The 25,552-nt window shown below is 44.8% G+C and overlaps 1 protein-coding gene across 1 annotated transcript in view; it reads left to right on the forward strand.

Annotated features, from left to right (window-relative positions):
• The window catches only part of LOC137537858 (mucin-5AC-like), a 343,296-nt gene that overhangs the window by 138,095 nt on the left and 179,649 nt on the right, over positions 1–25,552 (forward strand). The window contains exons 21-24 of the mRNA XM_068259808.1: positions 2,058–2,209; positions 19,594–19,732; positions 19,920–20,030; positions 23,221–23,400. Coding sequence (XP_068115909.1) covers positions 2,058–2,209; positions 19,594–19,732; positions 19,920–20,030; positions 23,221–23,400 — 582 coding nt within the window. The remainder of the gene's footprint in view (positions 1–2,057; positions 2,210–19,593; positions 19,733–19,919; positions 20,031–23,220; positions 23,401–25,552) is intronic.

The raw sequence follows: 25,552 nt of genomic DNA on the forward strand, positions 1-25,552 counted from the left end.
CACCTTAGAGACTTCTGTACCCCCAATGAGGACAGGTGGGAGGGGGGTAGGGTCTTCGCCTGAAATCTACCACTAGTTCAACAGTCTTTGCTGCGTTGAGGACAAGGTTATTGTCTATGCACCAGTTGCATATTCTCTCGACTTCGCTGCGGTACTCCTGCTCCCCGTTTTTACCAATAAGGCCGATGATAGTGGTGTCGTCTGCAAATTTGATGACTTTCACAGAGTCAGCGGATGAGATGCAGTTATTGGTATAGAGGGAGAACAGTAGAGGTGACAGAACGCAGCCTTGTGGAGCCCCCGTGTTGGTGGTTCGAACCCTGGAGAGGTGGTTGCCAAGCTTCACCTGTTGTGTTCTGTTAGTCAGGAAGTCATTGATCCATGCGCGAAGAGTAGGGTCAACTCCGAGCTGCGACAGGTTGGCGAGCAGGATGTCTGGGCAGATCGTGTTGAACGCTGAGCTAAAATCCAGGAACAGGATCCGAGCGTAGGAGGCAGGGCTGTCTAGATGCTCAGTGATGTAAGCCACGCTGGCATTGATGGCATCCTCCACGGATCTGTTTGCCCTATAAGCAAATTGGAGTGGGTCTAAAAGGGCGTCCGTGGACTTCTTCAGATGGGCAAGAACCAACCGCTCGAGGAGTTTCATGATGTTCGAGGTAAGGGCCACTGGTCGGAAGTTATTGTGCTCGGTACTGCCAGGTTTTTTTGGGACTGGTACAATTATAGACTTCTTAAAGCAGGAGGGGACTATACCATCCGTTAAGGACTGCTTAAATAAGGAGGTGAGCACAGGGGCGAGCTGATTGGCGCAGGATCGCAGACAGGTAGACGACACTCCATCTGGGCCGGAGGATTTCCTGGGGTTCAACTTATGGAGGTGCCGGAGTACCTCTGATTCCAGAACAGTGACAGGAGCCAGGGCGGCGAGTTCACCCGATGCTGTTTGGCCCGCGGGTTGGTTGGGATGATGCTCAAATCTGCAGTAGAACTCGTCTAGGGCTTGGATGTTAACTACAAGTGACCTGAAGTGCAATAAAGTTTACGTTTTAACCTGGATCCCGGTGCCTGCCTGGAGTTATATACAGATTACATCTGTGATACGCATCTGTGATGAGCAAGAAACACTCCGGAGAGTGGAATCACGAGGGGGGATTGTTGCCCTGTGTCTGAAAGGTGGTGGCAGGTCCCTGTGGAGTGCACCACGGGGTGCAATTATTGTTTTTAACATACAGTATTGAGCAGTATGTGCGGTTCTTAATTGTTTTTTAGGGTATTGGTCTTCTTGCTGGATGTGAGTTGGAAGCGTAGTTCTTCTTTGTCATTTATACATAGTTACATAGTTATTTGGGTTGAAAAAAGACATTTGTCCATCGAGTTCAACCAGAAAAAAAAGTACACCAGCCTGCTCCCTCACATATCCCTGTTGATCGCTTGGTGAAGTAGGCATGAAAAGAAAGATTAGATGAGGTACACTTCACTTCAGACACATTTCGCATGTGTGCAAAAAAAATGTAAAGCAATATTTGGAATATTCTTTTAAATATTGGCTTGATAATTGGCTGAAGATATTTGTGGCCTGAAAGACTGAGCAAGATGAGCAATGGTTTAGAATGGTCAGAATCCTTTGCTGACTGATCCTGATTTCCATATAAATGCAATCTAAACAGAGCACTTCACAGAAAAAAAACACTGATTTACCCTTGTTTGTGCTTGTTCCTAAACCACGTGACGTGAGATCATTTTACACATTTTACACATTTGGCAGATTAGTGGGGTAATTGTTTGGTAAGGTCCCATAACACACATATGTGTTCCAAAAAGAGTTCCTGAAACATGCATTATACCTAGAATGTGTTATATTTACTTTATTGTGTAAGCAGTGAACAAGGATGGATACACTTTGTGAAACTGTTCATACACTTTAACCTCTGTTCTGACTGCACCACCACGTACAACTAAACTTTTTTTTTTTTTTAGCACAACTGGATGATGATGATGATGATAAAATCTACAAAATCTGTTTTAAAAAATCTTTCTCTTTTGCTCTCCCACAGTATAGCCCCCAGTGCATTTCAGGTTGTGTGTGCCCTGAAGGTCTGGTTTCAGATGGGAAAGGAGGTTGCATTTCTGAGCCAGAGTGTCCATGTATCCACAATGAGGCATCGTACAGCCCAGGAACCACCATCTCAGTTGCCTGTAATACCTGGTACATAGCTTCAATACCTTCTAATAACCATACATTTCATACAGGGCATTTCTCGGTGACATAAGTAATGTACTATGATGTTGTCAACTCAACACTTATTTTATCCTGAAATAAATTATTAAATATAGTCTTCTGAATACAGACCAGCAAATTCTCATATGCATGTACGCGCCCCCCGTGGGTTGGGCACCAAGAGAGCTGAATGACGGCTCTCCCTGCTTCTACAAAACTCCCTGGTGGCGTTAAATAATGTTCCCCTTCCAAGTTGTCACAACTTGGAGGGAAATATAATTCAGAGTGCAATAATGACTGGTGCCCTGAATTAACATTATGCGCAAAACAAAAGTATATCTTGTAAACATTCCTTGATATTGTTGTGAAAATGCAGATTTTGATGTAAAAATGATTTTGGAAAAATGTAAGCTTATACCATTCCCTACCTGTCACAGAACATAAAAAACACAACTGTCCTTTTGTCTAGCAAGTAGGGGGTTGGAGCAATGCTGCAGCAGGACAGACAGTAGCGATGATTGTATTCTGCTAATCACAATTAAGTGAAATTTTAAATTACGATTTGGAAATTCAATCGATTTTGTGTAATCCATTCATAATTCACGTAATTTCATGCCCAAAATTACGTTAGTGGTCAGCAGCAATTTCTCCATACAGGCTATTGTCACCAAAATAGCTATGTAAGGAAAGACCTTGTAGTTGCAGAGATAATACATTTTAAAACTGCAAAGGAAAAATAGTTTTAAACTCAGAAAAATGACATTATGAAACAGATTTCTTCTTTGCATTTTTTAAATCTATTATCTCAAAAACTACAAGGTATTTTTGAAAAAAAATCTTTGTTTTTCTTTTTACTTATTTCCACTATTTGTCTTAAAAATTTTGGTGGCAATAACGTGTATATTGACTTTGCTGTTAACCGCCAAATTCGGCACAAATTACATGAAAATTACGCAAAATTGTGAAATTACGGATCCTGATTATGTTTACATACAAAATGTATTATGATTTTTCCCCAAATTTTGCATTATGATTTTGAATCGTAATTGTGAATTACAATGCAAAATTACATTTATGCCAAATTTGTGCTCATCACTAACAGTAAAAATTTGGCCTAAGTTTAAAATGACATTGCTCCCGCTGATGATAAATTAAAATAAACACAGAAAGTGTGTAATGCTTGTGTGGGGTGTTACAGTAGGAAAATAAAATGTGTTCCTCTGAAACCAGATGGCATTACCTTTGAACCAAAGAAATTACCCTTGGCAGAGGAATAAAGCCTTAAAGGAAAAAACTAGGTTGCGCTGGGCAAATGTAGCAATAATAATATTTTAATAATGTCAAATGTACATAAAATCAAATAAGGTTTTGTTACCTCATATATGAACATAAAATGTAAAATCAATTATCAGCTTAATGTCACCTCCAAATTCATATATACACTTCACAATAAAAAATCAATCATGCATGACCCTCAGATACACATAGTGTGAGAAAACGCGGAAAAGCCGCCGCGAGTACTCAGAGTAAGGCAGCTGATTCCGCGTTCAACATGGCAGCTTGCGCGCATGGGCCTGCATCCACTAGCCTGACGGAGCGCGGAGAAACTGCCGCATGCCCAGTGAACAAGGCGGCGGATTCCGCGTCCGACGCGGCGGTTTGCACGCAGTTGTATGCCCCCTAGAGGTCATCTCTACAATTTGTCTGGGCCGGAAAAAGTGGCCATGCGGGAGTACATCCGTGAAAACTTAGCTAAGGGTTTCATTCGCCCTTCCCGGTCGCCTGCCGGAGCAGGTTTCTTTTTTGTAAAGAAAAAAGACGGAGGCCTTCGGCCATGCATTGATTACCGGGGCCTGAATAAAATCACAGTAAAAAATTGCTATCCATTCGCCTTTGATAGACGATTTATTCACTCAGGTCACCAATGCTAAGATTTTCTCGAAGTTGGATTTGCGGGGTGCATACAACCTGGTGCGGATCAGAGAGGGCGATGAGTGGAAGACTGCTTTTAACACACCCGATGGGCATTATGAGTACCTGGTAATGCCCTTCGGGTTGTGTAACGCCCTGGCCATCTTTCAGGAACTCATTAATGAAGTATTCAGGGAGGTGTTGGGTAAATTTGTCCTGGTATATCTGGATGATATACTAATCTTCTCAGATAACCTCTCTGAGCACAGGGCTCATGTCAAATTTGTGCTGCACAAGTTAAGACAGAACATGCTTTATGCTAAATTGGAGAAATGCATTTTTAAAGTAAAATCTGTCACTTTTCTGGGGTACATAATTTCCACCTCGGGCCTTTCTATGGATCCTGCCAAAGTCTCTGCTGTCCTGGAATGGCCTCACCCAGTGGGACTAAAATCTCTCCAGAGATTTTTAGGATTTGCCAATTACTATAGAAGGTTCATAAAGGGGTACTCCACAGTCATAGCACCCCTCACCAGTCTCACAAAGAAAGGGGCAGATACCAACCACTGGTCCCCTGAAGCTCTGGCTGCTTTCTCCACTTTAAAAGAATTGTTTTGCTCTGCACACATTTTGAGACACGTCGACACCTCCTATCCCTTTATTGTGGAGGTGGACGCCTCGGAGGTCGGGGTAGGGGCTGTCCTGTCTCAGCGTTCTGGGTTGCAGGGAAGATTACACCCGTGTGCCTATTTCTCTCGTAGGTTTTTACCAGCAGAGAAAAACTACGATATAGGCAACAGGGAGCTCCTAGCCATTAAATTGGCCTTCGAAGAATGGCGTCATTGGCTAGAAGGAGCAGAACATACGAGAACCATTTACACTGATCACAAAAATTTGGAATACATTGAGGGGGCTAAGAGATTGAGTCCCCGTCAGGCTCGGTGGTCACTGTTTTTCTCAAGATTCAGATTTGTAATTACGTACACTCCGGGTAGTAAAAACATTAAAGCGGATGCTTTGTCCAGATGCTTTGAGCCAGAGACAGCACAGCCCTCAGACCCAGAGACTATTATCCCACAGAGAGTAGTGTTGGCAGCCACAGAGACCTGGAAAAACTGGATGGAGACTTTAAGTCCCTTCCAGCAGGATGTCCCTGAAGGAAAGCCTGAAGGGGTGATGTTTGTACCACTGCCATTTCGTCTCCAGATATTGCAGATGTTCCACTCCCACAAAAATGCTGGACATCCTGGGGCCACCAGAACACAGGACCTTGTTGCTAGGTGTGCTTGGTGGCCTTCATTGGCAACTGACTGCAAGGAGTATGTTAGAGAGTGTGCAGTATGTGCAAAAAGCAAACCCTCCCGTCTGGCACCTGTGGGAACGTTGCAGCCTTTGCCCACCCCGAGTGAACCATGGACCCATTTGTCCATGGATTTTGTGGGAGAGATTCCGAGGTCTGAGGGCATGTCGGTCATTTGGGTGGTAGTCGACCGTTTCAGTAAAATGGCCCATTTTGTGCCCCTGAAAGGACTCCCCTCGGCCCAGGAGTTGGCCGATCTTTTCATCATCCGCATTTTCCGGCTACATGGCATTCCGGAAAACATTGTGTCAGATCGGGGAGTCCAATTTGTTTCTAAATTTTGCAGGGCATTTTGTCATCAAATGGGCATGGAACTGTCATTTTCGTTGGGCTACCACCCACAGACCAATGGCCAGACTGAGAGAATGAATCAGAACAGTTTCTAAGGTGTTATGTGGCGGATGCACAAAATGATTGGGTCAAGTTCTTGCCGTTTGCAGAATTTGCGCACAATAATTTGAATAGCTCTTCCTCTGGATTTTCTCCGTTTCAGATGGTAACTGGAAAGTTGCCTAAGTTCTCCCCACTGCCAGTAGCTTGCACTCCGTTTCCAGCTTTGGAGGCTTGGCAGAAGTCTTTTAAGAACATTTGGGGGATCGTGAAAAATAATTTGGAGAAGGCTTTTCAAAGTCAGAAAGGTCAAGCTGACAAGAAACGCTCCTTAGAGTGGAAGTTCCGGCCAGGAGACTTGGTCTGGGTGTCCACGGGTCATTTGACCCTGAAACAGCCCTCGCCCAAGTTAGGACCCAGATTTGTGGGCCCTTTTCCAGTAACCAGGAAGATCAACAATGTTACTTATGCCATTGATCTCCCTGCCAGCATGCGTGGTGTAAGATCCTTTCATGTGTCCCTGCTTAAGCTAGCAGTTCATGTAGGTTCCACTCCTCCTCCTCCTGTGATGGTAGATGACCAACCTGAGTACGAAGTAGAAAAGATTTTATACTCACATGTTGTACAGAACCCAGTGCAGTATCTAGTTCACTGGAAAGGGTATGGTATTGAGGAGAGAACATGGGTACCTGAGTGTCGCATGCATGCGGATAAATTAAGGAGGGAGTTCCACGCTTTATATCCTGAGAAGCTGGGTAGGAGCTGTCCGGAGTCCACTCCTCAGGGGGGGGGGGGTACTGTGAGAAAACGCGGAGAAGCCGCCGTGAGTACTCAGAGTAAGGCGGCTGATTCCGCATTCAACATGGCAGCTTGCGCGCATGGGCCTGCATCCACTAGCCTGACGGAGCACGGAGAAACCGCCGCATGCCCAGTGAACAAGGTGACGGATTTCGTGTCCGACGCGGCGGTTTGCACGCATGGGCCTACCACTAGCAGTATGGCTGAACGCGGTGAAACCGCCGCATGCTCTGACAGCGGTGCGGCTGGCCCCGCGTTCAAACCAGCAGATGCATTACAACACATGTCTGGTGTGGTTGGGACTGATAGTCCACACAGGTTCATAAGGACACGCACGCGCGCGCGGAGAGGCAGAGCCTTTATGACAGTCAGAAGGGTGTCAGCTGATCTAGCCGATCAGCTGACAATTCTATCAGGTTTCATTGGTCCAGCACTTAGGGGAGGTGCTGGAGAGTGCTTGTGTATATATACTGGGTGCTGGTCATTTCTCTGGTGCCTGGCGTTGCGATCACTATGTGGTAGCACTCAGACCTTGTCAATATCTGTGATATTATCTGTGTTATTATCTAGACCAGTTCCTGGGTGTTGATGATCAAGGACCTCACACCTCAGTCTAGGGAAAACTGTATATTATCTGTGTTATTATCTAGACCATTTCCTGGGTGTTGATGATCAAGGACCTCACACCTCAGACTAGGAATTAGCTTTACCATCTAGTTATACTCAGACCAATTCCAGGGTGTTGATGATCAAGGAGCTCACACCCAAGACTAGGCATTGTTGATTATTTGTTATGACCTTCTGCTTTCCTGACTACTCTTCTGATCTCTGATTAGGTACTTAGCTATATCTGATACTCTGTTGCCAAACTCTGCTTGTCTTAAGGATTCCGCATCTGTCTCCTGTCTCTGTCCCTGATCTGTCTGTCTGTTGCTGACCCGGCTTGCCCGACCTCGAGAGCTATCTCCTCAGTCTAGGGATAGCTCACAGACCTGTGGGTGACATCCTTCCTTGGTGTCACTCACACTCTGTCCTTCCTACTCCTAGCCTGACCCCTCCCTCGGGAGAGTCTCAGGCTTGCGGAAGGAACGTGTTATTGTGCAGTACTCCTTACTGCTGTGCACCTGCTCCTCAGGTGCAGTCCTCAAAGTATTTCTGTTGCACCAAACACTCTTATCACCCAGGTGTCTAGAGGTTAGAGATATATCTGATTATCGGTGATACTGCAGATCATCAATAATCGGGTATATATCTGTATTCTCGGTGATACTGCAGATCACCGGTAATCAGACCCTCTCTGTGTTACACCGATCGTTACACATAGACTACCCAATGTGTGCTCTTAAAAAATATATATGTGTATCTGAGGGTCATGCATGATTGATTTTTTATTGTGAAGTGTATATATGAATTTGGAGGTGACATTAAGCTGATAATTGATTTTACATTTTATGTTCATATATGAGGTAACAAAACCTTATTTGATTTTATGTACATTTGACATTATTAAAATATTATTATTGCTACATTTGCCCAGCGCAACCTAGTTTTTTCCTTTAAGATTCCAATTTCACGTGTGGGAGAGTGGGTACCCACACCTTATTGGTTAGCTGCGGGCCAAACAAATATAACAAGGGACCCCCATAATAAGCGCCCTCCACCCCCTTGAGAGAGAAATAAAGCCAGCAAGTGAGAGAAAGGAGTCCATTAAAGTAAAGTTGTGAAAGTTCTTGTAATGATCTGCTCAGTTGCCTGCGCAGGCAGGCAGTTTTTTGACCACTGTTCAGGTCTGCATTCTGCAGGTCTCTGGAAGAGAGACCTTTTGTCAGTTTTGCAGCTTGCTGCTGCTGAGGAATTTGCATACGTTTGTCATGCAAATTGCCTAGCCACATCCTTTGTAGGCTTGCTCTATATATACCATGTGATATCACAGACGTTCGCTGGTCATAAGGGTTTGTCCTGTGAAACACTCCTGGAGTGTCAGCCATGCTTATTGTTTGAAGATTAGCTTAGAGTAATTCCTGGGAATGCACTAGGCATCCTTGCTAGAGCAGTTAGAATTGCATTATTTGTATTGCCTGTTCTGTCTGTCTGTTGTGCTTGGATCACACTAGCCTCTAGCAGTAGCGGCTGTGGATCCTTCTGGTCTGCATCTCTCTTTCTATACTTGAATCGCACTTGCTCTGGCGGAAAGAGCAGTGGATCGTATCTCTCACTTATTCCTGTTTTCGTGTATCTGTCTTGTCGGCTACGAACGCTTGCTGGAGGCTCGGTGAGGTAACCGTTAAGCAAACGCTCGCGTTCTCTGTTTCATGTTTGTCTGTTGATGGTTAGTTAGGCGTGCTTGTCTCTGTTGTGCTTAACACGCGGAGGCCGCGCATAAACGCGTGCACTGTTGCGAATGAGTGCGGTGTTCGCGTTTAGTTAGCGTTTGTTATTTTCCTTATCTTCTCATTGTATGATTACTGTGCCTTTGCTACTCTCATGCACTGTCTTGCTTAAGCCTTGTGTCACCTCTGGCAATCGCCTCTCTCGCGATTGCGTTCATACTTTGTTTCTGCTGTTGTGTGTGCACCGTCGCGGGTTGGCGACTAGATTGGGGCACATACATACATTCTGTCCCTGTGCTCATTCTCTTTCGCAATCGCTTCTCTTGCAATTGCGTTCTCTTTCGCAATTGCTTCTCTTGCGATTGCGTTCTCACTTGGTTTCCTCCGTTGTGTGTCCGCCGTCGCAGGTTGGGCTAGATTGGTGGACATACATACATTCCTCATCTGTGCTTATTCAGTCTTGTGTCACTGTTAGCAATCGCCATCTCTGGCGATTGCCTTCTCACCTGATCTTCATGGCTGTGTGTTTATTGTTGCAGGGTGGCGACTAGATTGGTGGACACACATACCCTCTGTCGCTTTGATCTCTCTCTTTCAGGGCTATCTTGCCCTGCGTTTCTTCCCTTCGTGCAATTCCTGTCTGGCGTTTGTGGCAGGGCAGAGGAGCTGTTCCTCTGCACTCCACAGCTCCACCTGCCGACAGGAATTTCCCTCTACAGGTGCGTTGCACTTTTTGCTGGGTTCCCTCAAATTATACGCTTGTGGAGGATTTCCGCAGTGTCAGCGCACGTCTTGTGCACGGATCACGGAGAGAATTCCACAATCGTTACAGTATGACCAGCCAAACTGAAATTCCCAGTGTAGAGGGAATTTCCGATTTGTTCGATTTGGTCGAATATGGGTCCTGTATCTTCAAGAGGTTTAAGATACTGGACTCTGAAACCAGAGATGAGTTCATATCAGAATGTTCCAGATTCTTGGCAAATCCTGAATTTCAGGCCACCAATATTTCCACTTGGAGTGGTCAGATTGCTTACAATCTTTTCCAAGGGGATCTGTTTGTGTGGGCTGATGAGTATGCCAGACACAAGAATCTGAGACATAACCCTCGCAGATTTCTGGCTCATGTGTTTTCTCGTAAGCTTGGAACTTGCATGCCAAGTTATTTCTATGAGTTTTTTCCTGCAGTGCAAGATGCTGATCAGATTAGGTTATGCAACATTTCTCTGTCATTTCCATATGTTAATGAGTTGGTGCTTGCAGGCCAATCTGCTGATTCGGCTTGTCAGCCAAAAGATTTGTTGCCCATAGCAACCACAAATAAAGAGGTTATTTCTGCCAAGTCTGAAATATGCAAAACCATTCAGTATGATAATCAGTTCAATGTTTCTCTTGCCACTTCAGCTTCTAAGCAAATGCAAGAGAACTGCCTGGATACGTTTCTTGCATTTAAACAGACATGCAAAGTGGCTAAAAAGGGAAAAACTAAAAATCGCAAGCATCTGAATAAAACACTCCCTATTGATGTTTACTATGATGTTGCTCAGTCTCCGGGTTTTTTGTCCCAATCCAAAGCTTATGTGGATCCTACTATAGGTAGGATCGCACACTATATTAAAGCAGTTAAAAAATCTGTTCTTGTTCCTGATCTCCACCCATATGGAGATTATCTTGATACTGGCTTATTTGAACCGCCATTTGCCTCATGGGAAATTGGGGCCTTGTTGGAGGAATTTGATTTTGATTGGAAAGCTTTTTGCGATTTTTACATCGCAAAAAGCGAAGATGTCTTGAATGATTGTCTCAATTCTATGTACCTTTTGATTGATTCCGATGAATGTGACGAGGGTGATGTGGATCTGGTGATTTATGTATGGCAGACGATTTTGGATGAGTTGCACACACACCAATCAATTGATTCCAATAAAGAGACATAGTTGTCGAATGATTGTTCCTGCCTTTCTGGGGTAAAGCATGAGAGTCTTGACATGGTGCGATCTGAAATGAATGGGTGTACCACTGTGGTTGATTCCTGTGCGAATCCTGAAAGATTCTCTCCTAACTGTGTGCAGTTTGAATCTATGCGATCTAATGCCTGTTTCTCGGATGTTCCTGCAGATTGTGATCAGCATGAATGTGCCAGTTTTCTCAAGGATGTGTGGGACCCCTTGTCATTTAGAGATAGATCTTTAAGATCTTCCATCGGTGATCCTGCTATGGGGAAAATTCCTAAATTATGCAGCATCAAAAGTAAAATTAATATGTCTAATAAAGTTTTTCCTGATGTTGTCGCTATTTCTACTGCAAATGAGTCTTTGTCTCACCCTGTTCACACCTGTAAGGGCCTGTTGCCTGGTGACAGTTGCTCCAGTGTTTCTGTCCTGAACTCCTTACAGTCTGCTCCGCAGATCGCGGAGGTTTGCGCTATGGAAGCGTCAGTTTCACAACCTAAAGCGTTTTTTGATTTGCACGTTTTGTGTTCTGACTCCTCGGATTCGACATTGTTGAATCTAAGAGTGAGACAGCGCTTCGGTTTTGCGAATCTGATGATGAAGCTTCTTTGCCTTGCCCAGAGAAGCTTTCTCTGAACCTACCCTGTACTATGAATGAAAACATGATCTCCACTCGCACTGACATTTGTGAGTCCCTTTCTTGTTCTGAGGATGATTCTGCACCCTGTACTCTGGATGAGTTAATATGGCCTTGTTTAGAATCTCTTGCAGTGTCCCTAGAGGCTCCTCTAGGTATTGCTACTATACTCACCTGTTTTTCTGCAGTTTTGGAGTTGCAAGCTAGTTTGACTGCTACGCAGAATTCTGGGTGCAGCGAGATTGAAGTTAGGGAGTCAGTGTGTGTTCCAGTAAATACTCCTGTAAATTCCTCTCATGATGATGAAATTCAGTCTCAGCTTATGGTGGAACCATTTCTGGGACATCTGCCCTGCCTGCAGGAGGTATTTAATGTTCAGCCCTGTAACATGGATAGTTCAGAACCCTTCATAGAAACCTTGGAAAATGACATTTCTGAGGTCTTAGTTGATGTTTTGGAGGTTTCCAAGTCCCTCCTAAAGGGTGCAGAACTTCTAGGGGATACCTCCTTCCCCTCAGATCTGTCTGAGGTTTTGCCCACTTCAGTGGGCATTGCTGTTTTGCTGACTACCTTTGCAGCTCTGGTGGAGCTTCACTCATGTGTAGTCAATGATGATATTACAGTCACAGAGATTTCTAGGTTTGAGTCCAAGCCTTCTTTTGAAAGTCCAGTGTTTGTGACCACTGCTCGTGATGATTCTCTGCCCGGTTCTGGTTTTGGTCTTGTCGTAACGGACTCTGAGGTTGGCAGTTCTTCGACGTGTCCTGAGGTTCCCCTTGGGCTAGTGTACCCCGATGTGTTCTGTGACCCAGAAAGCCCAAGTATGTCTCGGTTGCCAGCCTGCTCAGATGCTTCCTTGATGGAAACCTGTTCTGATGTTGCCTGCCTGCCTGCATGCCCAGAGGTGGTCCCTGAAGGCCCTGATCTTGATGCTTGTCCTGGTAATTCTGAATCCGGAATTGTCATTGGTTCCATAGGGGTTCTTGATAGTTCTCCATGTGAGCCTGGTGATCGTTCTGCCCTCCTGGGATCTCTGCAGAGCTCTAAAGTGTTCTGGTAGATCCTATGAGAAATATTTCCTGGTACCTTGGATGAGATTAGCAGTGGGTGCTTTTTGGAAAGGGACACTTCGAATGGGTATTGTGGCAGGTTTGGTATTCTTGGACGGTCCCTGGAAGGTGGTGGGCATGGCTCGGTGGGTGTCGATGGCTTCTTCTCGGGCATTCACAGTCCTGATGGGTGTTACACTGAGACTTGTGGTCTTGATGGGCATGTTTCGGTGGCTTCTCCTTCCGATGAGGTCGGTTTCGGGTGGGCTGACTCTGGAATTGGGCCTTGTCAGGCTGTCCCGACCTTCCTGAGTCTTCAGTTAGAGTCTTTTGCTAATATCAGTTTAGAGGCTCGTCTGGAATTCGACCCTAGAGGGGGGGGGGTACTGTAATGATCAGCTCAGTTGCCTGCGCAGGCAGGCAGTTTTTTGACCACTGTTCAGGTCTGCATTCTGCAGGTCTCTGGAAGAGAGACCTTTTGTCAGTTTTGCAGCTTGCTGCTGCTGAGGAATTTGCATACGTTTGTCATGCAAATTGCCTAGCCACATCCTTTGTAGGCTTGCTCTATATATACCATGTGATATCACAGACGTTCGCTGGTCATAAGGGTTTGTCCTGTGAAACACTCCTGGAGTGTCAGCCATGCTTATTGTTTGAAGATTAGCTTAGAGTAATTCCTGGGACTGCACTAGGCATCCTTGCTAGAGCAGTTAGAATTGCATTATTTGTATTGCCTGTTCTGTCTGTCTGTTGTGCTTGGATCACACTAGCCTCTAGCAGTAGCGGCTGTGGATCCTTCTGGTCTGCATCTCTCTTTCTATACTTGAATCGCACTTGCTCTGGCGGAAAGAGCAGTGGATCGTATCTCTCACTTATTCCTGTTTTCGTGTATCTGTCTTGTCGGCTACGAACGCTTGCTGGAGGCTCGGTGAGGTAACCGTTAAGCAAGCGCTCGCGTCCTCTGTTTCATGTTTGTCTGTCGGTGGTTAGTTAGGCGTGCTTGTCTCTGTTGTGCTTAACATGCGGAGGCCGCACATAAATGCGTGCACTGTTGCGAATGAGTGCGGTGTTCGCGTTTAGTTAGCGTTTGTTATTTTCCTTATCTTCTCATTGTATGATTACTGTGCCTTTGCTACTCTCATGCCCTGTCTTGCTTAAGCCTTGTGTCACCTCTGGCAATCGCCTCTCTCGCGATTGCGTTCATACTTCGTTGTGTGCTGTTGTGTGTGCACCGTCGCGGGTTGGCGACTAGATTGGGGCATATACATACATTCTGTCCCTGTGCTCATTCTCTTTCGCAATCGCTTCTCTTGCGATTGTGACCTCTTTCGCAATCGCTTCTCTTGCGATTGCGTTCTCACTTGGTTTCCTCCGTTGTGTGTCCGCCATCGCAGGTTGGCGGCTAGATTGGTGGACATACATACATTCCTCATCTGTGCTTATTCAGTCTTGTGTCACTGTTAGCAATCACCATCTCTGGCGATTGCCTTCTCACCTGATCTTCATGGTTGTGTGTTCATCGTTGCAGGGTGGCGACTAGATTGGTGGACACACATACCCTCTGTCGCTTTGAGCTCTCTCTTTCAGGGCTATCTTGCCCTGCGTTTCTTCCCTTCGTGCAATTCCTGTCTGGCGTCTGTGGCAGGGCAGAGGAGCTGTTCCTCTGCACTCCACAGCTCCACCTGCCGACAGGAATTTCCCTCTACAGGTGCGTTGCACCTTTTGCTGGGTTCCCTCAAATTATACGCTTGTGGAGGATTTCCGCTGTGTCAGCGCACATCCTGTGCGCTGATCACGGAGAGAATTCCACAATCGTTACAGTTCTCCAGGGAAGTTAAAACATTGATTGATTATCAAAAGAAAAATTAACTGGTTGGCGTTCCAAGGTTTATATCCCTAAGATTCCTGTCATTCTTGGCACTGGCTATGTCACTTTGATACAGCAGTAACCTATTCATTCAGGGCTCGGCATACTTTGAGCGGCCAGGACTGCATGCTGCGGACCGCGGGTCGCATTTCTCAATTTCTTCCCCTCCTTCACACCTCCCTCCCTGTACAGTCGCGAGCAGGCAGTGACGAGGAGACGCTTCCTATGTTGTGTCTCCATGGAAACAGGACATGGCAAATATGACACGCTGGCTGCCAATGTGTGATATGCTGGCACGTCCTGACGTCATGTCATGTGACGCCTTGTTGCCATGGAGACGTGACGCAGAAAGTGGCGATCAGGTGAGTTCTAAGCTCTCCCATTTCTGCCCACTTGTGACTCTGCAGGGAGGGAGTCGGCCAGGGTTACAGCGCATGGGCTGTAGTTTGCCCATGGTGGGAGCACTGGGGTACACCTACACCGCCCTTTGGTGTTGCACGTGGAGTGGGGGTCCCAGGTGGTGACTGAGCCCAGGGCCCCCACCTCTTATGTATTTATGGTGAAAGAAATACCCAGATACACATATGTTCACGTAATCCACTTACTCCAGGCAACAAAGAGTGAAGCCAATAGGCAATCATTTTGCAGATGTAAATTGTTCAATTCTGCTGTATTTAAAATGATTAGCCAAGGAGGATAAAACAGTTAATGATAAACTGTGGTGGAATCAACTCTCCAAGTATAGTGTGTGCTTCCAGTTTTAAGGCACTCTGCAGAAAAGTTATAAGCGAAACATAGAATTGTAACCTGCAGCGTTAGCTTTCCTATTGTGAGCCATAGACTTACCTAGGAATTTATACATTTGGAGCAAAGATTATTATCATAAGCACAAATGGTTGCCCTGTAACACGACTGACTAGTATGGTCACAGATTAAAAAGCAGTTTTTGTTGTTCAATGGAAGTTCAGTCCCATAGTCTCCATGACAGTATGATTATTTCCAGAATCTAGGGTCTAAAAGCGGTGCAGTGTTTTTTGCATGCTTTTAGACCCTAAAGCCACAAAACAATCATGCCGCCAGAAAGCCTGCAGCAGCCCCTGCACTGAATCACCTCCCTGGGTTCCAGCACTGCAGTTCTCCCGCCATATTCCGGTTTGCACTGTAATCCCATAGTGAAATCACCGGCTGTCGTCATGACGACAGGTGGCAACCTCACCAGGGGGATGCAGAGCCTCGGAGGACAGGACGAAGAATGGCAGCCGGCGTCTGGACCCCCGGGGAGGTGAGTTGAAATTCCCGCTGCGCGCTATGCTCTGCATTAACCCTGCAGAATTCACCATGAGTCTGGCTCGGGTTTACTGCCCTGAGCTGTGGATTTCTAACCTCGAGCCTGTCTCTGGGTTACTGCTAAGGAGGTTAAGCCTCATATACATGTAAGAGGCATGTTGCATGGCAAAGATTGGGACCCAATCCCTTGGGTGACATTTGTTGGTTATGTATTAGAGAAGACACTAGCAGCTTGAGATGAGGCAGAATTTTGTTGACTTGGCTGGATTAACAAAATTGGATTGGTTAACAAAACAATTTTTTTTTCAAATAGACACACATAACTGGTAACCTTAGTATTTGCAGCAGTGCCATCTACTGGTCAAGTGATGTTATTACTCAATACTATATAAAGTACATGCAGTTGTATCTACAACATCATTGCAGTGCCAAGGCTGTAGAGACGTGTTGCTAGCCTGCATGGGGGTGGAGCACCGACAAAATGGTGCTGGAATAATGTCACACTTTTTGTAGGGTGAGTGGGGAGATCAATACTCTCAGCTGTCGCTCTGCAAAAATCGATATATGCCAGACCAGTGCTGGTCGTAATGGAGAAAGCTACGCTTACGGATCATTACGCGTAATTTTACGCTATTACGCATTACGAAATTACGCTTACGGCATAGACATTCAATTTCGGTACATGTCTATAATTACGCATAGCACTTACGCAATTACGCGTAAGTATACCGTAATTCGGGTTATTACGTTATAGGCTTACGCGTAAAATCCTACTAGCAATTAATGCGTAAGGTCATGCTGCCAAGCGGAAAAGTTGACGCATGGATCAATGTTAGGTAGCCGCCGACTTTAAGGGTTAATAGCAAAGCCCCCTTAAGTGCTAAGAGCCTCAAATTTGGAGAATATATTAAGGAGATCAGAAGGAATAAGAGGAAAACATTTTTTTTCAAAAAGACCTTATAGTTTTTGAGAAAATCGATGTTAAAGTTTCAAAGGAAAAATATATACATTTAAAAACCCGCCGACTTTAACGGTTAATAGCAAAGCCTGCTTAAAATTTAGGAACACCAAATTCACAGGGTATATTAAGGGGATCAGTGGGAATAAGAGGAAAATTTTTTTTTTCAAAAAGACATTATAGTTTTTGAGAAAATCGATTTTTAAGTTTCAAGGGCGAAAATGTCTTTTAAATGCGGAAAATGTCAGTTTTTTTTGCACAGGTAACAATAGTGTTTTATTTTCATAGATTCCCCCAAGTGGGAAGAGTTTTACTTACTTCGTTCTGAGTGTGGGAAATATAAAAAAAAAACGACGTGGGGTCCCCCCTCCCAGACCTCTTTAACCCCTTGTCCCCCATGCAGACTGGGATAGCCAGAATGCGGAGCACCGGCCGCGTGGGGCTCCGCACCCTGACTATACCAGCCCGCATGGTCCATGGATTGGGGGGTCTCGGAAGGGGAGGGGCAGCCAAGCTTTCCCCTCCCCCTCCGAGCCCTTGTCCAATCCAAGGACAAGGGGCTCTTCTCCACCTCCGATGGGCGGTGGAGGTGGAGGCCGCGATTTCCTGGGGAGGGGTTCATGGTGGCATCTGGGAGTCCCCTTTAAAAAGGGGTCCCCCAGATGCCCACCCCCCTCCCAGGAGAAATGAGTATAGAGGTACTTGTAGTACCCCTTACCCATTTCCTTTAAGAGTTAAAAGTAAAGAAACACACAAACACAGAGAAAAAGTATTTTAATTGAACAAAAAACATAACCACGAAAAAAGTCCTTTAATATTCTTAATTAACCATTAATACTTACCTGTCCCTTTAAAAGCCAGTTCCCACGCAATATCCTTGGAAATATACTAATCAGTTACAATGTAACAAAGTTATTACAATGTAACAACTTTGTTACTTTGTAACACCACCGCACCCAACGTCACTCGCCGCTCACCCGCCGGCCGCCGCATACACGCTAGTCCCCGCCGGCTCCCGCCGTCCACTCCGCCCACACCTGTCACTCATATACATGCTGGCACCCATGGGTGCCAGCATGTATATAGGTGACATGTGGGAGAGGCGGGGAGGGCAGCGGAGCCGGCGGGGACTTAGCGTCCCTTCACCCGACAGAGCTCTGAGCTATATTAGCTCAGAGCTCTCGAAAGCATCTTTGTATTTGGGCTCCAAGGAGCCCCATTGTTCCTTAGCAGACCAATGGGGTTCCTTCAAATCAGAAGGAACCCCATTGGTCTGCTAAGGACCAATGGGGCTCCTTGGAGCCCAAATACAAAGATGCTTAGAGAGCTCTGAGCTATAGCTCAGAGCTCTGTCGGGTCCTGCAGCACAGACGCGGAGGCGGCAGCGGCGGTGAGTGACGTCGGGTGCGGCGTAGTTACAATGTAACAAAGTTGTTACATTGTAATAACTTTGTTACATTGTAACTGATTAGTATATTTCAGAGGATATTGCGTGGGAACTGGCTTTTAAAGGGACAGGTAAGTATTAATGGTTAATTAAGAATATTAAAGGACTTTTTTCGTGGTTATGTTTTTTGTTCAATTAAAATACTTTTTCTATGTGTTTGTGTGTTTATTTACTTTTAACTCTTAAAGGAAATGGGTAAGGGGTACTACAAGTACCTCTATACTCATTTCTCCTGGGAGGGGGGTGGGCATCTGGGGGACCCCTTTTTAAAGGGGACTCCCAGATGCCACCATGAACCCCTCCCCAGGAAATCGCGGCCTCCACCTCCACCGCCCATCGGAGGTGGAGAAGAGCCCCACTATGAAAATAAAACACTATTGTTACCTGTGCAAAAAAACCTGACATTTTCCGCATTTAAAAGACATTTTCGCCCTTGAAACTTAAAAATCGATTTTCTCAAAAACTATAAGGTCTTTTTGAAAAAAATTTTTTTTCTTCTTATTCCCACTGATCCCCTTAATATACCCTGTGAATTTGGTGTTCCTAAATTTTAAGCAGGCTTTGCTATTAACCGTTAAGGTCGGCGGGTTTTTAAATGTATATATTTTTCCTTTGAAACTTTAACATCGATTTTCTCAAAAATTATAAGGTCTTTTTAAAAAAAAAATTTTCCTCTTATTCCCACTGATCCCCTTAATATACCCTGTGAATTTGGTGTTCCTAAATTTTAAGCAGGCTTTGCTATTAACCGTTAAAGTCAGCGGGTTTTTAAATGTATATATTTTTCCTTTGAAACTTTAACATCGATTTTCTCAAAAACTATAAGGTCTGTTTGAAAAAAAAATTTTTCCTCTTATTCCTTCTGATCTCCTTAATATATTCTCCAAATTTGAGGCTCTTAGCACTTAAGGGGGCTTTGCTATTAACCCTTAAAGTCGGCGGCTTTTTTATATTATACGGGAGCGTAATATTACGCGATTACGGCAGACTGTGTAATTTCAATGGGAGTTTACTGTCTTACGCGTAATTTGTTACGCGTAAAACGTAACCCTACGGTCTACGCGTAATTAATTACGCGTAATACCGTAACCTTACACGTAACGCTTACGGTGCATTTGTAGTGAATTACGATGCGTAATTACGCTAATGCGTAATTTCGGCCCAGCACTGTGCCAGACTGATCACTGGCCGAGGCATGGAGGAGTATCGAGGGCTGCTATACACATGCTATGTTCTCGGCAGAGGTCGTTTGTTATCACCAACAACCGTGGCTAAGTGTATCATCTAACGCGTGTGTACAAGGCTTAAGAATGAGGAAAATCTTAAAAACTTCTGTCCAATATTAATTCTTGCCACTCTATGTACTGGGACAGGAATTGGTGAGAATTGTCCCTGACTTTACACTGAATCTATAAAGCTGAAACTCTCTGTCTTCCTCTCTTTTAGCACATGCAAGAACAGGAAGTGGGACTGCACCCATAAACAATGTCTGGGAACTTGTTTCGTTTATGGGGATGGACATCACAGATCTTTTGATAATAAGATTTTCACCTTTGCTGGAAATTGTGAATATACACTGGCTCAGGTACAAACCCATTTTTATGCCTAATGTTTTAATTCTTTTATTTTTTCTTTCAGACTTAAATCTACTTCCAGACTTCTTTTTACTTGTATTCTGCCATAGGCTGTTATATAAATATAAAATGAACATTTTTTTTATGTCCAGAGAAAGTTTAGTTTGGGGTTAAAAGTACTCTTTTTCCCTCCCTAAGGATAACTGTGGTGAGGGCAAAGGTCAAAGCACATTCAGGGTTATCATGCAAAATGAGCAATGTGGACATACAGGTGCAACATGTTCCAAAACAATCAAGGTATTTGTAGAGGTAAGTAATCACATTTCAAATCTTATCTTTTGTGTGTCTATATATGTTTTAAAAAAAAAAAAGTTCATAAATCCAACAAAACCAACCAAATATACAAAAATGTTTGATGTTTTTGCTGTTTTACGGAAGGTCAGATGACTGAAGCCTTCTGTTGCTTGTTGGCTGTTTTTGATACTTCCTCAAAGTCTACAATAAAGTTAATGACTGTTAAAGTGGACCTGAACTCTTGCACAGGACACAAGGAATACAGAGAAAAAATGCACCCTGTGTGTTTTTAAAGAGAAGAGCCTGCCTAATTCCCCCTCTTCTATAAGTAATCTAGGGAAGGCTCCAGGGCGGGGCTTACCGGTGCTAGTGTGGGGCAGCCGGGCAGGCAGAGGAGAAAGGACTAGCAGCAGCCAGCCCAGTGAGAGAGAGGCACCCATACTCTATGCACACTGTTACAAGACACTGTGTATTGACTTGAGCAAGCGGGCTAGTACCCGTGAAACGTGTTGTCTATCTGTGTTTTGCATAAAAATTTTTCCAGTTGAACTGGTGTCCTATCTTCTGGAGAGGTAAGAGAATACCTTTAATCTTTAATCTAATAATCTTTTTTTATGATTTGCCAATAGAGAACTATTATTATATACTGTGGGCACTTCCATCCTCACAAATTTCCAGTGAGAGAGTCACTCACTAGTGATGTAGCGAACATTAAATTCTTGATTTGCGAGCACAAATTTTCCACAAAAGTTTGCCCACGGGCGAATCACATTAGATCTCCACGGGCAGGCTAATTTTAAAATCTATAGGGACTGTTTCTGGCCACAAAAGTGAGGGAAAAGTTGCTTCAAGCGGTCTAACACCTGGAGGGGGCATGGTGGAGGGGGATCCATGCCAAAGGTCCCACCAAAAATTATGTAGTTGAAACAGAGTTGTGTTTTGACCTGAAAAGAGCAGAAATCACAGTACATTCCTGAATTTGTGGAATTATGTGCTTTAAAACGTCCGGCATGCATACACGGCAATAAGGTAGTGTAAGGGTTAGGCCCGGTTCACACTGACAGATAAAACGCCGCATTTAACGTGCAAACAACCGCAAAGAGCATTAGGGATAATGTCAGGTGAGCAAGTCATTATTTTTGCTAGCTGACACCTCCAGGACATAAATGTTAGTCCTCTCCATGGCAATTTTTGTGTAGTGGTGTGTAGTGGACGCCATGCTTGTGCGCATGTTTGTGGGAGAGCAGGCGGTCGCGGTTTTCCAGTCCCTAAAGTCGGGCTGAGGTAATTCAATAACAGTTTAGTGACCACAAAAACACTGATTCTGCACTGAGGCCTTATACAGGGCACGGTAGTGGATACTAGATGCCAGTAGTGGTGGTGAAGGATTATTGGGTTTTGGTCGATGCACTACTAGGACCAGCAGAAGTGCACTGTGTGGACATACTGAACAGCAATATCACAAGATCAAAACACAGCCTTTAGAAGGGGTCTTGAAGTTATGTAGATGGAGAATTGGTACTGTAGCAGCAAGAAACTCCACTGGGTACACACAACACAGGCCTAACTAACAATTCCCTAACAGCAGTACAGCTCTGTCTCTAGTCTCCTTCACAGCAGCCACAGTCAGAGTGTAAAATGGCTGCTGTTCTGGCTTTCTGATAGGAGGGGGAGGCCTCCAGGTGGGGGGAAAGCTGATTGGCTGCCATGTGTCTGCTGACTCCAGGGTGAGGGGTCAACTTTTGGCTCCATTATAATGTATGGGGGAGAATCAAATATGCCATATGTTTACGAATAGATGTGAACACACATTGTTTGCCATGAACTATTCTCCGGGGCGATACGTTTGGGCCATCTCAATCACTCACCTCTCCACTCGCCTCCAGCGTTGAAGCTTCCTCTTGCCCTCTGCCACTGTGTATCTGGCTCAGCAGCCGGCGTTTCCTATCATGTGAGTTGCCGGTAAAGTGCTGACAAGTCACATGATAGGAAACACTGGCAGCAGAGACAGATACACAGTGGGGGCTAATGAGGAAGGGGAAGTTTTCGCGCCGGAGGTGAGTGGAGAAGTGAGTGACTGGTGGTGCTGCTGGGGGAGAGGAGGGAAGCATTCTGGACATCTATACTACAAGGGGAGAGGGGAAGTGTCTGGCTAGCTATACTACAAAGGGGGGATGGGGAAAGCATCTGGCCACTTATACAACAAAGGTGGGGGGAAACATCTGGCCACCTACACTAATTAGGTTTTCATTGGCCACTTGTTAGTAAAAAACGTTTAAAAAGACACATACACAGGAGTACAGGTAACACCCACCCTCAATTAAGATTGTTGTTGGGGACCTGTCATATTGGATCATTGCCAAGCAGTGTGGTGTCTGCACAACAATCATTCAAAGGAAGAACTTTCTTTTTGAGAGAAATTAAATGAAAGTGGAAATGTTGCATAAGACAATCCTTACACTATAGCTTGGATTTCTGCAGAAATCTGTACCGTGTCTTACTGGTTTGAGGTTGGTACCCTTCTTATTGAAAAGGAAAAAAAAAACATTTTAGTTTTAGTTAGTGTGTACAGCAGGGATGGTCGTAGTCAGCCAACTTCGCTACGCTGGAACTACGCGTATTTTTACGCAAATACGCTTCGCAATCTACGGCTCCGAAATCAGCCACTTCGCTACGTTAGCATACCATAGACTACGCATTAAAATACGCAAGCTGCACGTATTGCGTAGCGTAGTTGATGCGACCGCTTATGCCCTTATGCAGAAAAATTTCCGCAATAATCTGCTAACTATGCGCATACACAAACTAATATAAGCATACATTCCAACATCCAATGCGGAATTGTATGCGTATAAAGGGCAATAAAATTTCTGCGCATGCGCAATGACCCATATAAATGCAGTTACCGCACGCGTAGTTGACTTCGCAATACATACGTCAACTACGCGTAGCGGGCGAAGCTACGCATAGCGGGACTACGACTACGCGGAAATGCGTACGTGTAGTTCTTAAACTTCGCCTACGAACTACGATGCGTAGTTGCGTACTACGATGCGTAGATTCGCGCTGGCGTAGTTTACGAGCAACCCTGGTGTACAGCCCAAAATATCTCTATTTGTATCATATGAAAATCATTGCACACAGCTCTATCCAGTTGCCTAGATGTCACAATGCATAATGGACATGTGGATTTTGCTCCTTTCAGGAGGAGGAGCTTCGTTTTGACAATGACAAAATTGAAGTTGTGAAAAGTGATGAAAAGAACAAGGCTCAGTATGGCGTGCTCCGAAGAGGAATATACTATCTTTTGAAAAGCAAAAATGGCCTAATTGTCATGTGGGACAAAAGGGGCAGTGTGCAAATCAAACTCAGCCCTAAATTCAAGGTACAAATATGTTATTATTATTTCGTAAATATATTGCACCAACATTGTCTTCAGCGATGTACAGAGTATATTGTCTTGTCACTTAACGGTACCTCAGAGGGGCTCAGAATCGAATTCCTATCATAGTAATATGTATATGTATGTATCATGTAGTCAAGTGTATGTATCGTCGGTGTATGTATCGTCAGTTCACATGCTAGGAAACACTGGCCGCAGAGACAGATAGGGCAAATTTAGGGAGAAGCCAATTAACTTATCTGTATGTTTTTGGATGTGGGAGGAACCAGAGTACGTCAAACGAGGGGATCAAGCGGTGCAAGGCTAGAGTGCTAACCACTACACCATTGTGCTGTCCATATGTTGATATACTGTACATAACTAGAAATCAATGGGCTACCAAGGAAGATTTTGGACAATGTTATAATTACCAAGCAAATATGTATTGCTTTGAATAAATGTAGGTGCTAGGCAGCTTTTATGCTCCAGTTTGAATCTTCTTGTGTTGTCCCTTGGTGGGTTGCTAATATTAAGATAATCATTTTTGATGACAAGGGGATGTATTGTGAAGAGTGTACTGAACTCTGGTGCTCCAAGCTCAGGTGGGTATGGATACTTCTAAGTTCTTCTAACCTAACCTCCCCCAGTCAGGTGCATAAATTAAAATATATTTTTTATGCAGTACATGTTGGTTTAATTGTTGGTTGGTTTAATTATGCAGTACAGGTTGATTTAATTATTATTAAATCAATAATAAGAATAATAATGTTGGTAGCACTAGATTAGATTTCCTGCCTTCTAGTCCAGATTTATTTTCTCGCTATTCAGCACCCCAAACTGACTCACCATCTGTATTCTCCCTTCAATCACAATGGACACTAAATGAAATTATGGACTATTTCTGACCAGGGAGTATGACACTCATTTCAAAACATTTAGGGCCATGTGCAATTCACTTTATCTCCTGTGTTTCTCAATTTTTTATCATCTATTTAAAATACATTTTTAGCACTTTGCACTTGAAAAAGTACCAAAAAGTAGGTGGAAAAGTACTATCAAAACTATTTTAAGTATTATCTTGCTTGCTGGTGATTTAAAGTGCATTTTTATTTAGTTTGAAAATACTTAGGAGAAAACCTAAAAAGAATACTTAGGAGGGAACCTTAAAGGTCAACTGTAGTGAGAGGTATATGGAGGCTGCCATATTTATTTCCTTTTAAGCAATACCAGTTGCCTGGCTACCCTCAGAATCAGAATCATCAGAATCATATTTTATTTCGCCAGGTACAACGGGGGTTGTACCCGGAATTATTTTTGGCTCTTACAGGGTCAGAGATGGTACAACATGTGCTTGCAATTCAACATATACAATCAGGTACAATAGTACAAGTAAAACATATACACATATAGCCCATACTGTAGTGAAGGACGCTTGGGGAAAACTGGAGTGCTGTGTGAGGGGAGCAGCCTGCCAACTACCGGCGGCGCTCGCTCGCTCCACAGCAGCTCCAGATGCCCCGCATTGTGTCCTGGAAAGGAGTGGATAGAGAAGAGAGAGAGAGAGAGAGGAAGGATAGCTAAGAGAGACAAAGAGAAGAACCGAGGCAAGAAGAGAAGAGAGAGACAGAGGCAGGGACCTTGTGGGGCTGCAGATTAAAAAAAACACCCCTGGGTCCGACAATCAGTCCAATTGGTGTGCAGGGATCTCCCGAGGCAGCGGCAGTGAGGGGACCCTCGATGGAGAAATGGGCCAAAAATCCATATGGATGGTGGTTGCAGGCAGAGGGGACCCCATGCTCCTGGCAGCTGAAGCCCCCAGAGCCAGGACTGGAGAAGAGAGAACCAAGCTCTCCAGGGCCTATGGGGATCCAGGGCTGCCATGTGGACAAAAAGGATCCTCCGGCCTTGGTGGATGAGGCCTGCCATGGCCTATCCCATGTGCAGTAAGAGGCTGGGAGCAGCAGAGGAGGACCAGCTGTGACCCACCTCTGTGCAGTGGTCTGGATCCTCCGGCAGCGCCTGCTGGCTGTGAGCGGTGGGGGAACAGCTGTGATTTCCCTCCTTGCGTCCTGGTCTCCATGGCGGTGGCTTCCTGGTCTCCATGGCAGCGGCTTCAGGCCGATTGAGCGACGGCCGGGGGACGGCTGTGGACGCT

This window comes from Hyperolius riggenbachi, chromosome 11 (genome assembly GCF_040937935.1).
Source record: "Hyperolius riggenbachi isolate aHypRig1 chromosome 11, aHypRig1.pri, whole genome shotgun sequence".
Classification (NCBI taxonomy): domain Eukaryota; kingdom Metazoa; phylum Chordata; class Amphibia; order Anura; family Hyperoliidae; genus Hyperolius; species Hyperolius riggenbachi.